Raw genomic sequence first — 17,543 nt, forward strand, 5'->3', positions numbered from 1 at the left:
TGACCTACAGAGGGACCGACTCCGAACGGCAAATGGTTTTTTTATTAGGAGGTTTTTCATAGCACAAATACACTCGGAGGTTCGCCATTGCTTGCCGAGAGATGACCGTTATTTTCATTTGGCGTTTCATGCACGGAGACTCGAACCTACGTACTTTCGAATGGTAGTTATGGACCGCCCCATCTTTTTCGTCATCAAAAATGTTTATTAGAATAAAAAAAAAAATTCAAGTATGAAGGAGGAATTGAATTTTGGCATAGTAAAGTCAAGGTTTGAAGTGCCCAAAAAGTGTCATCATTTAGCTCGTAATTTATTTTATATGGTTTAAAAAAGCCAGAGGCCTAAAGTGCCTTGGCACTCGAAAACGTATTAAGATTACCTTATGGAAATGAGCAGGAAATCGTCTGCAGCAGTTAAAATTTGACATGAGCTGTAGTCAACCGAGCCATTTTTTGTTAAGTTTGGAAATACCGTGTATGTTATAATAATAACTGAAACTACCACTGGAATTGCAAACGACAGATGAATCAAAATTTAATATTTCCAAAAAATATGCAATGTCGAGAGTAGTACTTCATAGCAGAATATTCAACAGGGATGAGTTTCGGATGTCTTAAAAACGAGCATTGGAAGCACTCGATCGAACATTGCAAAATTTGCGCTAGCGATTTCCGCCAAACACTGCCAGTTCTTTCAAGATCAACAGCCTCTGATGAAATAAATAATCGCTTGAAGTTATCGAATTAGTGGAGATACATATGTTAAAACTCATAATTGACCAAACCGCGGACGTATTTTCCAACAATTATTATACATTTACAATGAAAAAATGCAAGTCGACGATTTTGGTCGATTCTCGAAGTCGAAAGAAGAACTGATCCCAAATATTTGTTCAAAGCTTATTTGGTTGAGCGATCGAGTCAGTTTGGCGAGGAATAAGAACATAGGTAATTTATTACATGTGTAGGTATGGAAATAAGTTTTCGTGTTTGCTCTAGTAAAATACGGGTGATTGGAATCTGTATATGTAAGGTCTCGATCGCAATAGTTGGCATTTGAAGCGTAAAGATCCTTTTCTATCTGATGTAGAAAATCTATACGTTCGTTCCGAAAAAAACAGCATTTGCGGGAAATCATGCTTCATTATTACCTTTTAAAGAAAAGTGCAGCTGAAACGTGTCGTATATTGACCAATATTTACGGTAATCACACTCCATCAAATACAACTTATACATAAATAATGGTTTCGACACTTCCAAAGTGGCAATTCCGACGTGAGTGACAAAGATCGCGAAGGGGCACCGAAAAAATTCGAAGATACTCAACTACAGCAATTATTGGATGAAGACGCATGCCGAATCCTTGATGATATGTTTAAAAAGTTGTATGTTGACAAATCAACCGCCGGTAAACGTTTGCCGGCGTTGGGAATGGTTCAGAAAGCAGGTAACTGGGTGTCACCTCAATCGAAGGAGAGGGATATCGAGAGATGTATGGTGACGTGTGAGATGCTTCTTGAACGGCAGAAAAGATTTTCTGCATCGCATCGTTATTGGCGATGAAAAATTAGTCTATTATGCAACCCTAAGCGTCGAAAATGTGGGAGTCTGCCAGGTGAACCAGGTCCATCATGCTTCAAAGTTAAGTGGTGCTCTGGTGGGACCAGAAGGATTTCATCTATTATGAACTCCTTAAACCATCTGAAACCATCATCGGCGATCGTTACCGACTGAATCGAGCTCTCAAAGACAAACGACCAGAATGTTGCTGAATGACAACGCCAGGCCACACGTTGCTGAATCGGTCCAGAAATATTTAGAGGGCCTGAATTGGATCAAGTCAAAAGAACTCGAATTTTTCGTCAAAGGAATTCGTATGCTGCCTGAAAGGTGGAGTAAAGTTGTAAGTTCCAATAGTATGGGTCTTGTATTATTTAATTGTTTAAATAATTCGTAACTCTGGCTAAGAAAGGAAAATAACTTATTCCCATACCCAATATACATACATACATATATAATAATTCAAAGACAAATTTATGGCTAATCACATTCGTGTAGATCGATGAATTACGTAATTAATCCAGATAAAGTCAGCTATCCAAATAAATTAATAATTTTTTTAAATTATCGAAGGAAGTATTTGTTTGGATGATGTCCCCTTCATAGTCTACTAAATAGATGCGTGACCGGCGAAACTCAACCTGGAGTAGCGTTGTAAAAACAATTTAATTGCTACTATTATATATAGTATATATATAAATACATACATATGGAAAGTGTGGTCTAGGAGTCAACCCAGACAAAACACAACTCATATTGTTCACTAGGAAACACAGAATCCCTCAGCTAAGTCCAATTACGCTCAAAGGGGAAGTTCTTGTGATTTCGGAAGAAACCAAGTACTTGGGACTAAACATAGATAGGAAACTGACTTGGAAGTCAAACACCTTAGAAAGGGTCAGGAAAGCGAACCTAGCTTTTTATGCCTGTAAGAGAGCTTTAGGGAAGACCTGGGGTATTAAACCTAAGGTTGCTCATTGGCTCTACACTGCTGTCGTCAGACCCATTCTTCTATATGGAAATGTTGTCTGGTGGTGTGCTACGCAGAAAAAAACCTATTCTAATTTATTGAATAGGGTGCAGAGATCAGCGGAACTAGCAATATGCGGCGCCATGAAAACCACGCCATCCATGGCTGACATCTGCCACCCCTAGATCTCTTCTGCAAATACTCAGCGGCCTGCGCCGCTTTAAGGCTCAAAGCGAGCTCACAATGGAGAACTGTCACACATGGACATTCAACCATTTTAGACTCCTACACGGATATAGCCAGTGACTGTGATTATTACCCTCCCATTCTTTGCTTCGAAAGGAATTTCCTAATGAAAATCCCTTCTAGACTGGAATGGCTTGAAGAAGATCCAACACCCAACACACCCGTTAAGATCTACACGGACGGATCCAAAATGGACACCGGTGTAGGATCAGGGTTATTTTGCGAAGAGCTTTCTATTAGTGAATCCTTTAAATTACCGGATCACTGTAGCGTTTTTCAAGCGGAAATAAACGCTATTCATGAAGCCTTAAAATGGTTAAAGATAAACAGAATATCTTCAACGGATATCTGCATTCTATCAGACAGCCAAGCTGCCCTACGAGCCCTGGATGCATTCCAAACAACATCAAGGAGTGTCTTACGTTGTCGCCAATCTCTAAATGAGATGGCCAAACAATATCGTATAATATTATGCTGGGTCCCAGGCCACAGAGATATACCAGGGAATTGTATGGCAGACCAACTTGCAAGGGAAGGTACCTGTATGCCAGACATAAGTAATTTTATGGAGATACCTCTCGCAACTTGTAAGCTTCTCATTAAGGACGCACTAATCAATTCTGCAAATCAGAGATGGATTAGCGCTAACCCCTGCGAAATTGCTAGGCAAACATGGCCAAGGCTAAATTTACGTCTGTCCAAGAGTATTATAAAACTGAGTAGACTTCAAATCAGGACCTTAGTAGGGGCCCTCACAGGACATTGTCTCATAGGAAATCATGCAAGGAGATTAGGCGTATACACGCATGATTTCTGTCGTAGCTGCAGAAATGAGGAGGAATTGGAAACAATTCAACACCTTTTTTGCACATGCCCGGCTCTAGCCAGAAGCAGAAACCGATTTTTAAAATCCTACTTCTTAACGAATATAGATAATCTATACACTTTAGGTATCAACAACCTTTTACGCTTTGTCAAAAGCTCAGGATGGTTCAATATGGAAAGGGAAATGTAGCCCAGCCCCCGCGGCTCACAACGGACCCATTCCGTGGTCTAAGTGGCATCGTTGTCTCTATGTGCGATGCGGCTGCCAAACCTACCTACCTACATATGTATTAGGGTGGTCCAAAAATGCATGGGAAAAAATTTATATTAAAATTTTTATGCTGCCGCCCCCCATAATGGTAAAGAGTGAAAAATAAAAAGACCCGTATTTTTTTTTTTTTTAATCAGACCATATTTAATGGTGCCGCCGGGGCTTTGAAATATCCCATGCATTTTGCATGGGAAAAAAATACTTTTTCGTAGATTTCATGTAAAAACCTGGAAAATGAATATATTTTAACCGGATAACTTAGTTTCTCTTCATAATTGGTCAGGGAATAACAACCAATTATGAAATAATTATGTTTTTTGTATTAACTATTTTTTATAGAACCCCAAAAAGCCCCCATAAAACGAAAATCTAGAAAAAATCGAAAAACAATATTTTATATTACTTTTATGAAAATAGTTAATACAAAAAAAATTTATTATTTCATAATTGGTTGTTATTCCCTGACCAATTATGAAGAGAAACTGAGTTATCCGGTTAAAATATATTCATTTTCCAGGTTTTTACATGAAATCTACGAAAAAGTATTTTTTCCCATGCAAAATACATGGGATATTTCAAAGCCCCGGCGGCACCATTAAATATGGTCTGATTAAAAAAAAAAAAAAAACGGGTCTTTTTATTTTTCATTCTTTACTATTTTGGGGGGCGGCAGCATACAAATTTTTTTTGGACCACCCTAATATGTATATGTATATGTATGTAAGTATTATTTGATGTCTCATTTCGAACTTACGTTCCTTACCTCTTTTTCAGTTTTCTCTCATTTAGAGTATATCTTTTAATCACTCACTTAATCACATTTGCCCAATCTATAATATAAAAATGAATCGCAAAATGTGTTGGTAAGCGCATAACTCAACAGCGCATGGACCAATCTTAACAATTCTTGTTTGACGTGATAACGTCTTATAATTCGATTTAACCGGCTGCACGCACGAAAAAATATGTCGTTATCTTGCTCAATCGTCGTCATCTTGCTCAATCGCCGTTATCTTGCTCATTCGTCGTTACCTTGCTTGAACTGCAAGCAAGAGCTCGGAACGAACGACAAGGAGCACAATCGGCCCCCGCATTTGAAAACGTTCGACATCTGCCTCTCCTACTTGAGTGAGCATATATATGAATGGATATGTGCATATGTATGTACATATATAAATTCACATATTTGTATTTGCATATGTCTTCTTCCTGTGTGCATGGTAATGAGCCATTTCTCTGTTGAGAATAGGACGATGATAGGAAAAGTAGGAAATGAAAGGAAGTGTTTCGAGTGTAAAGTGTCTTGAAAAAGTCAAATCGACGATGTTGTCTCTTAGTCTTGTTGACTTATTAACATCTGATGCACAAGCGAAATTGAACATATCTTTCATGAATTTGATAAATGTTTCGTCATTTTTATTTACCATTACCATTTACCTCCTTCTCTATATCCATACAAAATATATTATATATCAAACAAATAAAATTAAAATTTGGTTTTGAAAATTGCAACCATTACATCAGTATTTTCTTATGGCGTTGTCACGTTAAACTATCGTCAGTAAACCGACTTTACAGACAACCTCTTTTTTAAAATGTTCCTTAAAGTCCAAGGATGGTTTGTACGGCGAGAAAAATTCGAATAATTTCTGGGAGGCCCCTAAAATAGCACTTTTCTTATTCCCATACAAATATTGCGCGTTCGTGTGTGTGTGTGTGTGTGTTCGCGTTGGAGGATCTAATGCGTTTACACAAAAGTGATAATATCGTCAACCTGACCAAATTGAAAAGTCAAAAAATGTAAGAGCTATAGATTTGATTGGCCTCGCAATATTCTTTCATATGCTTTAGTTTCAGAACGAGTTAAGGAATGATTTCATTCACAAATAATAAATAAAAATAGTTAAGTAAATTCTAAGAATAATCATGCAGGGCTGAACAAATCCAAACATATTTTAAGAATACCAAAATACAAACATATGTTAAGAATGACAAAAGACAAACATTCTTAATTAATCCAGAAAACCCATGTTTCTCATATGGTCAATTGTATGTTGCCTGTTCCCGTGTTGAAAAAGCATCAGATTGGTTTGAATATTCACCAGGTAATCAAACAAAAAACATTTGTATATCGTAAAGTACTACAATAAAAATAAAAATAAAACAGATTTTTCTTAATAATTATGATTCCCCTGATTTACAATAAAGCGATTACTGAAAATACTTATGTATATACGTTTTATATCATTATTCTTTATTATATCGGTTATTAACCCTATGCTAATAATTATAATAAATAAATAATTAATTATCTCTATGTTTTGTCATTGAAGCACCCACTTTATAAATATTTGTCACCTTTAGGTTCCCACAATCCCTTTAGACTATTTTTCAATCAGGTTTGAACCTTTAGTTCCGCTCTTAGTTTGAAGCCCTCTGGCAAACATCCCATTCGGGGTTTTTAGTGGGTCCCAAAAGGGTGGCCAAAGTTCGTGGAAGCGAAGATACTTAGGTCACCCGAGCTGACCCTTTTCTTTAATTCTCCTGAACAGAACCGTCGCCATGATGATAGTGCGGTGTGTGAGGGTCAGAAGAGTAAAAACGTCTTAAGGGAGAAATATAAACAGCCACATACAAAATCTATTTGACAGAACGAAGTCTGTCGGATCCGCTAGTACAAAATATAAAAATATTAAGCCATTGCACAGCTCTACAAGTAAGATTTGTTATATGTATATCTCTTTCTGTAATTTTCACTCTGTCAAATTCTTGGCCAATGTTATTGGAAAGAAAACGAAATATATAAAATAAAAATTAATTAATTAATTTTTAAAATATTAAAAGAAATAAAACTAAATTTTTTAATTTAAATGGCAAAAACACTAGAAAATGTATTGGAAATTGTTTCTTGTATCGTATAGTATACAGGGTTTCAAAACAACGATGTAAAATGATTAAGGCAATAATAATTTAGACCAAAAGAAGCAAATAAGTCTTAATTGTTAGTTTGCGAACTAAGACTTTTTGCTCCTTACATTTTCACTTGTCTTATCACCATGTATGTATGTAAAACGATGTAAAAAATTTGCAATACAATTCTCAAAATTTATGATATAAGGTTATTTCGAGAAGTGGAGCTACTCTTATAAAACGCGGGTAATTAAATTTAAAAGGCACCAATTAAGTGTGATCAAAAGCGAATGAAAATATTAAAAACTTTGCCCAATAAATAAGTTGAAAATTGAAGGACAATGACTTTATTGTTTTTTGCACATTTTGTTTTTTTTTATGTATTTCAAAGTCTTATGAATTTTGAATCAGACGAACTCGCGGTGGAGAAATTTCGCAATAAACTTAATATTATATTTTAGATACCTTATTTGTAGACGTGCACAATGGATTCTATTGATTTTACTGACCCAGTGCACGATTAAGTGAAAAATATTATATTTGTATTTATTTTTTCGGGTAAGTATTTACTCACACACATTCATATTTTTACGTTTATTGTTTTAGATTAACGGAAGAAAATCATATTCTCAACTACCTTCATCACTTTTGGTGAGTTATCAATCTAAGAATCTAATAATAAAATTGCATAATAACAGTTATATTTTGTTCATTTATGTTTGCAGCAGTAAAGCCACACCAGCTAGCGTCCATTTACCGGGCTTGTCCTTAGTTTTCAAGTTGAATGTCCAAACGTAAGTGGGGCCACGGGTGCGCGTCTTATACAAAGGGCATTCGTACATGTTGCGCAAATCTTGCTTGTCCTGCGTAATGGCCTGTGAAATAATAATATATAAGAAGAAATTCATTAAAAAAAGTATAAGAAGACAAATATTGTTTGATAAACATATTCAAATGGTTCGAAACTTGCCATATCATAGTCGTATATTGCAGCTGTAATCTAGACCTGCGGTAAAGGCAGTGTAGGAGCAACTTTGACAAAAAAAACTTTTTCGGATTTTACTGACGTTTCTCGAATACAAAAATATATTCGTATATTTCCCCTTAAGAGACGAGCAAGTTGGCAGTGATTCACAAAGGCGATATCAGCGATCCATTCACTACCAACGCAGGCGTAAGGCAAGGTTGTCCCCTGTCGCCCCTTCTCTTCGCCATCGTCCTTGATGATCGTGAGTCAACTGACCCTGCACAAAAAAGGCATCGTATGGAGTTTCACCATCTTGACGACCTGGACTTCGCCGATGGCATCTGCCTCCTCTTTCACAAACTCTCTGACATGCAAGCGAAGGCCAACAAACTAGTCGCGCTGGCACGCACTGTCAGACTGGAGGTCAACTTCGCCAAGACCAAGGACATGAGAGTTAACCAGCAGATGCCGACATCTCATGGGACAGTGCAAAAACAACAGCACAGAACCGTGTACGATGGAAGAGTATTGTTGAGATCCTATGCTCCCGAGAGGAGTGAACAAGGAAAAAAAATAACTCGAACAAATCTTTACCGATTCTTACGAAATTTTGACAATACATTCGAAATACCTTTCTCCGGAGACGTACGTAGGATTTTTTATTTATATTACATAGTTTTTTTTTTTAATCAACAATTTTATGTCGTTCTTTATAGTGAAAATTGTAACTTTTTGTTCAAACGTGCACCATTTCGCGAAAAAACAAAATATCGAAAAAATCCTACGTACGTCTCTTTCTGTTGTTATATAGAAACTAAAAAAATTTTATTTTTTGATCCAGGACAAAAATTAAGGAGTTTACGTCTTCGGCAATGGACCCACTAGAAAAAAAGGCGCCTTAGGAGAACTGCTGGACAGCGGCCATTTTGAAATTAATTCAGACGAAAAATTTTGTATTTGTACCATAAAAGCTATATTATTAAACCTATTTCACAGATTTTCGATTCATTCCTTTGTTGAGTCAAAATAAATTCATAAAATATGCCCATTTTTTGCGCTCTAGACCAGCTTCCCCCCTTAATGGTAAATGAGGAAATTGTGATGAATATTTATGAACAGAACAGCATGTTGTCCATTATCCAGCTCTTCCTTTTCCAAAATTGCTACCCCACATTCTTGTATATTTTTGGCTGCTGCACAGACTTAAACTTAAAACTGGTGCTAATTAGTAGAGATTGACATTCAAACGACAGTTAGACTAAGTAACTTCAGAAGCCATGAAAAATTAACAAACACTTTTGTTAATATTGGAAACTTCTCGAGTCGAAAGAGTCTCATAGAAGGACCTACTTAGGATACGTCAGAAGACGAGTTTGAAGGAGGATAGGTACGGCTGAGGGGTTCTGTGTGAATGCATGAGTTTACAGCACAGAAGGAAAATAGCAGGAGACAGTACAAGCCTTTTCTATAAGCCAGTTCGATACCTAAATTTGTACGTCACATTTGAAGCCGAACAGATCTCCCGTAAGTCAGCAATATTGTTTATCGCAGATGAGTAAAATGTATACTTTTAATTTTATCTATATCTATACTAATATTATAAAGAGGAAAACTTTGTTTGTTTGTTTGTTACGAATAGGCTCAAAAACTACTGGACCGATTTTAAAAATTCTTTCACCATTCGAAAGCTACATTATCCACGAGTAACATGGATTATATTTTATTTTGGAAATAGGGCTCGAGATATAGGTCAAAACGTGGACCCGGGTAACCTTCGGACGTGTATGTACAATATGGGTATCTAATGAAAGCTGTTGGTGAATGCTTTAGTACAGAGTATTTTTCATGCCGCTCCGTGACTGGGGTCTCGAGATATAGGTCAAAACGTGGACCCGGGTAACCTTCGGATGTGTATGTACAATATGGGTATCAAATTGAAGCTGTTGGTGAATGCTTTAGTACAGAGTATTTTTCATGCCGCTCCGTGACTGGGGTCTCGAGATATAGGTCAAAAGGTGGACCCGGGTAACCTTTGGTTGTGTATGTACAATATGGGTATCAAATGAAAGCTGTTGATAAGTGCTTTAATATGGGGTAATTTTCATACCTATTGATGACTAGGGTCTGGAAATATATGCCAAAACGTGGACCCGCCGTGTCTTTGCACCGAATTAAACCAAACTTACACACATTGTTAAGGAGGTATTGAAGATGGTTTCCGTATAGTTTGGATACCTATTGGTAGATAGGGTCTCGAGATATAGGTCAAAACGTGGACCCGGGTAACCTTCGGATGTGTATGTACAATATGGGTATCAAATGGAAGCTGTTGGTGAATGCTTTAGTTCAGAGTATTCCCATCCGCTCCGTGACTAGGGTCTCGAGATAGAGACCAAAACGTGGACCCTAGAATGTGTTTGTAAAATATGGATATCAAATGAAAGCTGTTGATAAGTGCTTTAATACGGGGTAATTTTCATACCTATTGATGACTAGGGTCTCGAAATATATGCCAAAACGTGGACCCGCCGTGTCTTTGAACCGAATTAAACCAAACTTACACACATTGTTAAGTAGATATTGAAGATGATTTCCGTATAGTTTGAATACCTATTGGTAGATAGGGTCTCGAGATATAGGTCAAAACGTGGACCCGGGTAACCTTCGGATGTGTATGTACAATATGGGTATCAAATGGAAGCTGTTGGTGAATGCTTTAATTCAGAGTATTTTTCATGCCACTCCGTGACTAGGGTCTCGAGATAGAGACCAAAACGTGGAGCCTAGAATGTGTTTGTACAATATGGATATCAAATTGAAGCTGTTGGGGAATGCTTTAGTACAGAGTATTTTTCATGCCGCTCCGTGACTGGGGTCTCGAGATATAGGTCAAAACGTGGACCCGGGTAACCTTTGGTTGTGTATGTACAATATGGGTATCAAATGAAAGCTGTTGATAAGTGCTTTAATACGGGGTAATTTTCATACCTATTGATGACTAGGGTCTCGAAATATATGCCAAAACGTGGACCCGCCGTGTCTTTGCACCGAATTAAACCAAACTTACGCACATTGTTAAGTAAGTATTGAAAATGGGTTTCGTAAAGTTTGGTTGTAATTCGGAGCACTGGCAACGGGTACAGCGTTCTTTTGAACCATCCATAATGTCGCTTACTTTTTTAACGCTTGGGGCGGAACTGAACTGTCAAATTGACAGTGTGAGTTACAATGGGTCTATATTTCTTTCTGATTTGGATGCCATAAGGAAAAAACGTAAGTGCAACATGTAAAAATTGTTTGTGAATTTTTTTGGAGTGGATTTTGGAACAGTGAATAATTTCTTACGAAATTTGAGAATTTAATGTGAAATCCGAATGAAATTATGTGTTCGTGAAAAAAAAATTTTTTTCGTTTTTTTTTTTGAAAAATATAAATGGATAATGGTTAAAAAAGCTCCAATGCTTAATAAAACATATAAATTGAAACGAAAAATTCATGGATGATCAGGAAAAAAGACGATTGTTTATTCATATGCGTTGATTTGACATTTAAAAACAATCTTCTTTTTTCCTGATTTTCAATTTATATTTTATATTTACTCAAAAACAAATAGAAAAACAAAAAATATTGTTTATGCCAAAGCGCTTGAATAAAGAATAAAGAAATAAATAATATGAAAATCATATATTTTCTGTTCTAAACCATATCTATTCTATTTTAGTGTGCCCAGCGAAGGGGGGGTTTGCTAGTTTTATATAATTTCATAAATACAATATGTAAGGGAAAGCCCCACTGTGTATACGGCTAGGCGATATACATATGTAAATACATAAGTACAGCGTACGCAACGGCAATGCTTCTGTTGCTCCACTGAATCGTTGTCTCTAATATTTAGATTTTCAGTTTGTTTGCATTTGCGAGTTCTTCTCCCCTGGCGAAGGGGCATTTTGGCACGCTTTTTATCTCCTTCGAAAATCATTTTTTTATAAATTAATTTCCCATGGAATGTATTTCCTTCAGAAAGGGCAACTTATTATAACGCATATGGTAATTAATGGAACGTCCACAATATAAAAACTTCACTTGGATGGTTAGTTAGATGGATAGTGCATTCAACCATATGAAATGGAAGAAATATGATGGAAAACACTTTGAACTCGGTGCAATTGTGTTCTATCTTTACTTTTATGCGGCACCATTCTAAGAACCTCAAATATTCCTATACTAGAAAAACGCTTTTCAATTTCCAATTTTATAAATAGAACTCAAACTTACTCAATAATAGCAAATAATAAACTAAGTTGTCTAATGTGATAAACCAAATACGTTTGTGCGGAATACTTTGTCAGGTGGCATCTGTACGCTGAAAAGTATCCTTACTTCATTGCTTTTAGCTAAATCTGATTTAGGGACCAATTACACATTTTAACAAAACTCTTACCCAACAGCAATACACTCTAATAATTGTGAAAGAGGATGTTACCCAGACCAACTTTGCCGAATGCAGTACTAGTCCCGAGGATCAGATTTTTAATTTTACGGGTGATTAAAATTTTAACATTTTGGCCGAAAGTTCAATTAATTGTATCCTCATTTCTACAATACAATTTAATTTTAGAGATTCTACCCTCTAGGGTAGGTAGGGTAGGTATAGTGGTTGTCGGTTGACACACCTAGGCCTGCTGTAGGCCCATTGTGATACCACCAGGGCTGTCCCCTCTCCTCACTCTACATTGTCCTCATTGAACCAACCTGTGGCTTTAATATATTTAACAAGACTTGTTATTTTTACATTGGCTACTTCTGCCAAGTTATTCAGGGAACTTTTTCCTAAAATATTGAACCTTCTTCCATCCAGAGCCATGCACCCGCATAGAAAGTGTTCTATAGTCTCTTCTTCTTCAATATCGTTACAGCTTCTACAATAGTCGTTATAGGGCGCTCCCAGCCTACTGGCATGTCTGCCAATCAGACAATGCCCTGTTAGGACCCCGAGTAGATTTCTCATATTTTTCCTTTTTAGTTTTAACAGTCGGTTTGTGCGGCCCATGTTCCATTCCGGCCACGTCATTTTACTAATATAGTTCTACAGGTCAAGGTCTGAGACCACAGCCTGTTGGCAGCACTGATAGTGTGTTTATCTATAAGCATCTTACAAGTTGCTAAGGGTATAGGAATGTCCGCTTTGTCTGGTTGGATCGGTAACGTGGTCCCCAATCTCGCTAATTCATCTGCTTTGCAGTTGCCTTCTATGTCTCTATGACCCGTCACCCAGAGCAGGTTTATTGCAAAGTACTGTGATAGTTCTGTCAAAACGTCGATACATTCTTTTACTGTCTTCAAGTTAATATACCCTCTAACTCTAAATGGGCACTTTGGACCCGCTCTCAAAACTGCTATAATGAAAGGTCGTTTGAAAACGACAATTGGAGGGTTAAAATGATCCATGAAAATTTTAAGCAGACAATTTTGCGGGAAGTTACTGGGGATGAAAAACTCGTACGGGTTATGATAAGAAAGCTTAGTTCAACCTTACTCATTTGGCATATATACCCAATTCTGGTTTTACACGGTAGATACGTTCCTTACAAGTGCTTGCAAGAAAAATCGTGTAAAAAAATGCATGATGTCGCACATAAGGGATATGTTCCACAACTTTAAAAAATTGTGTAAGATGAAAAACTGAAAAATATTTCCCCCAAAAAAAAAAAACAATTTAATCCATATGTAAGTACGAAACATTTAAAATTTTTAATTTAAATAAAGGAAATAAATCAATTTTGCAACTATGCAATGCTACTTGATAACAAGCGTGCACGCTTATTATGGACTGTACCAAAAATGCTATCATCAGTAGATATTTCAGATCCTATGTCATCTGTCGGGGTTTATTTAAATTATTAAAGCCTTCTGTTGATTTTCCCCTTGCAACAAGCTTTGTTATTAGCGACTGTTTTTTGCTTTCTCGTGTGTTTATGGCACAAAATTAATCACCCTATTGAAAAACTTATAGTTTTTGCTGCAGTATACAAATATACAAGCAATGGAGCGCGTAAAGATCAAATAAATATTTCCATTTCCCAAAAAAATTTTTTTTTCTTTAAAAAAGTTATTCAAAAACAAAATTGGATGATTAATTTTGTGCCACCTTGTACAACACTTGTTATCCATCTACACGCGACATAAAGATTACGTTGCATTTTAATGTTCGACTTGGTTGGTGCTGAAATATACTTATTGCTCTTACACGAAATTTTTTTACTTTATAAGACATCCTTTTAGGAATTATGTTTTGTTTAGAAACACATTTTTTATTTTGAAATTGAAAAAGTTTCAACCATGTTAAAAAACGATGTATGGGTGTATATGTTGCGAAGACTTATACACATAGGAGCATTAGGGCGGCTCTATTTGTGTGGAGCGCAGTTTTTAGACCTTTTTAAAACCTTCGGAAGATTCGCATAGAGTGCTCTACGGACGCAGAAGCAATGCATATTGAAGGCGCTAATAAGCTATCTGCGATCCAAGATCCGCCTCCTTATTTAACAGCCACTCCACATATGTATGTATTTATGCATCAAATGGTATGCTGTTAGGTACATTTGTCCTTTTGCGTGGAAATTTTTATACTTGCACATATGTATGTATGCATGTATTTATCTCACCTAATAGATACAAATTAAAATGCAAACATGTGCCATGAAGAATTTGAATATCATTTGGTTCTCGGAGGCGCCAGCATCCAAGCATCCAGTCACATTTACATCTTAACTCAACCACGATTTCAAAGACGCCAGACACAATATTCCATTTTTATCTAATTTCTATTGCTGTTTGCCATTTTCTAAGGTTTTCTAATTTGCACACCGTCATTCCATATATATACAAACATATATGCATATATTTGTTAGACGCCTAGATAATTGTTGCCTGGTGGCATGTTGCCGCTCACGTTGGATCTGGCGGCTTTGTTGGCGACAATAACTGCTCTGGGGTTTCATTTGTTTGGTTTGTTTTTATGAATCTTTTAACCTTTTCTCAAACTCCACTTCCACTAATGTTTCTCTACTAACAGATATATACATACACACATATGTACATATACTCGTACAATATATGCAGTGATATGTTGGTATGTGTAGCTGTACAATTTGCAATCATTTCAAAGGCGAATTCACTTACCCGAATATTGATGACTGGCATTGGCGGGTAGAGTTCTTTGAGACGCGATTCCATGATAATGCCTTGCGGTATATCCCATCTGGCGCCTTCCATAAATATGCCATGAACGTAGGCGCCTTCCCGTGGTGCCGTGCTATAAATATACACACACATATACAAACATATACATATGTACATATAAACAAATAAATTTTAAATCAAAGATTTCGCGAAATACTATTTACTCCGCAATATTTTAATAAAAATATATCATAATAAAAATAATATCGTTCAAAAGTTATTCATTTTATGCGAAAGTATGCATGGCTAGTAGCTGGTATGTCTATACATACACACATACATATATACATACAAGTGCGCTATGCCCTGATGCAAACCAAAATCTTATTATGATGTTAGTGATCCATGTGGCGTTACTAATCAGTGACGCCCATATTGCCGCTGGTGCTTAACAATCATGATTTTCCAGCTATTGACGCCTAGTTTTATTGTCTCGCAAATGATTGGCATCACTTTCGGCGTCGTTGGTACAGTGTGCTGATGGCGTCAACGTCGTCACGGTTCTACTGTCGCGACTTGACGCCGCTTACAATTGCGTCAATTTACTAAATGATTTGTGTTTTTAATTACACGTCTGGGGGCGCACTAATTGCTCTCATCGCGTAGTCAATCAGTCAATCATTGACCGCATTGTAATTGTTTTGCGGTTTCCGTGATTGTTTCAGCAGCATTTTCACTAAGGGAATCCCTAGTTGAGTGGTGTGGAAAGGTGCGAAGAGGGAATCTTTAATTTTAAAATAAACTGAATGAAATTTGCAATCTGACATTCAAATAAAGGAAGTGATAGTTTTCGTGTAATCGTGCTAGTTGCTTGTATATGTATGTGTATGACAAATATGGGAGTTAACCTTTATACCGACAACCAGGTGGCCATAGAGGCTATATTTTCGATTTTAAAGGATCCACAAGACGGTTGGCTGTCGGCTGGATTTCGACTAATGACTCATCTAAGGAAGCGTTTTATCTGGATGACGCAACGTAGACATGTGAGTATGAACTGAGGCCAAAAATAGTAAACGATGAAATTTAGAAAAGAAGAAATATGAAAAATGGCAAAGATTAACGTACTACCACGCCAACCCTCTCGTAAGGGGGAATATTAAATACGTTATAAGATTTTCATTCAATTTACAGATTGGTTTTACCTAGAAAAGTACAAATCTTAGAAATAGTATAACATATCCTTTTATTTATCTTTACTTTTGCTAGATACCTATTTAGTAAATTATTCTTATTTTTTCTATATGTCGTATAATATATAATTGGCGCCTACACCTTTTTTGGATGATTGGCCGAACTCCTGTTCCTATTTGTGGTGTGCGTCTTGATATTTTTGGACAATAGGAGGGATTTACAGTTTTTTGCTGCCTCCGAATGACAGATGTTTTTATATGAGCTTTTTCATGGATTCGCAGATTTGATCTTGGACACTACCGAATGGTAGTCACACACCCAACCATTCTGCCTATTTCCTCCTTGTCTCCCTCAAAACTTGTCAATTTACGCGTTTTTCTTCTCACATTGCCCTCTTCTGGTTCTTCTTCTTGATTGGCGCGATACCCCCTTAAGTCGTTTCTTTATCGTGCTAACTGGCTCCAGTTGGACTCACCAAGTGAAGCTAAGTCTTTCTCCACCTGATCTTTCTACGCAGAGGAGGCCTTCCTCTTCCCTCTGCTACCTCCAGCTGGTACCGCATCGAATACTTTCAGACATGACCCAGCCAACGAAGCCACTGGATCTTTATTCGCTGCACTATGTCTATGCCATCGTGAAGCTCATACAGCTCATTGTTCCATCGCCTACGATACTCGCCGTCATCAATGTGCAAAGGTCTAAAAAACTTCCGCAGAATCTTTCTCTCAAACACTCCAAGGGACGCCTCATTGGATATTGTCATCGCCCAGGCTTCTGCGTTCTACGATAGGACGGGCATGAGAACCTTATCAAGTATTAGTTCCGCTCGTGGAGAGAGGGCTTTACTACTCGATTGCCTACTTAATCTAAAGTAGCACTTGTTGGCAAGAAAGATTCTACGTTGCATTTCATGGTCATTATTATCGGTGTTAATGCTGGTTACTAGATTAACGAAGTCTAGAACCTCGAAATCATAACTGTCAACAGTGACGTGAATACCGATACGCGAGTGCGCCGACTGTTTGTTTGATGGCAAGCGACACTTCGTTTCGTACTCGTTCACCACCTGACCTATTCGCTTTGTCTCTTTATCCAGTTGTTAGAAAGAGTAATGGATTGTTTCGAAACGACTTTTCATCCAGTGACATTTTTCCTGGGATAGCTTTAATTTTCTATTTAAATACGAATCATTCCACTTCGTGAACTTCCCAGTTTTTCCCAAGTTAATTTTGTAAGGTACATTGGCTTTGCTTTTTAATTGTGGAGCCGACTGGTGGTTATTTTCTTTTGTGACTTTCTTTTAAATAACATTATTTGCAAACAGTCAAATATAGGAGGTTATATTTTTTTTCGTTTAGGAAATACTTCAAGTTTTCAGAAAAGTTACAAACTATCACGACAGACCAAAATCAAGGAAAT

The 17,543-nt window shown here is 36.9% G+C and overlaps 1 protein-coding gene across 2 annotated transcripts in view; it reads right to left on the reverse strand.

Moving 5' to 3' along the window:
* Positions 1–7,360: 7,360 nt before the first annotated feature.
* Positions 7,361–17,543, reverse strand: part of LOC129235535 (dynein beta chain, ciliary) — a 44,989-nt gene continuing 34,806 nt past the window's right edge. For both annotated transcript variants that reach the window (XM_054869427.1, XM_054869426.1), the window contains 2 exons: positions 14,931–15,063; positions 7,361–7,656 (listed from right to left, as the gene is read on the reverse strand). In XM_054869427.1, coding sequence (XP_054725402.1) covers positions 7,495–7,656; positions 14,931–15,063 — 295 coding nt within the window. In that variant the 3' untranslated portion in view covers positions 7,361–7,494. The remainder of the gene's footprint in view (positions 7,657–14,930; positions 15,064–17,543) is intronic.

This window comes from Anastrepha obliqua, chromosome 1, assembly GCF_027943255.1.
Source record: "Anastrepha obliqua isolate idAnaObli1 chromosome 1, idAnaObli1_1.0, whole genome shotgun sequence".
In the NCBI taxonomy this organism is placed as follows: domain Eukaryota; kingdom Metazoa; phylum Arthropoda; class Insecta; order Diptera; family Tephritidae; genus Anastrepha; species Anastrepha obliqua.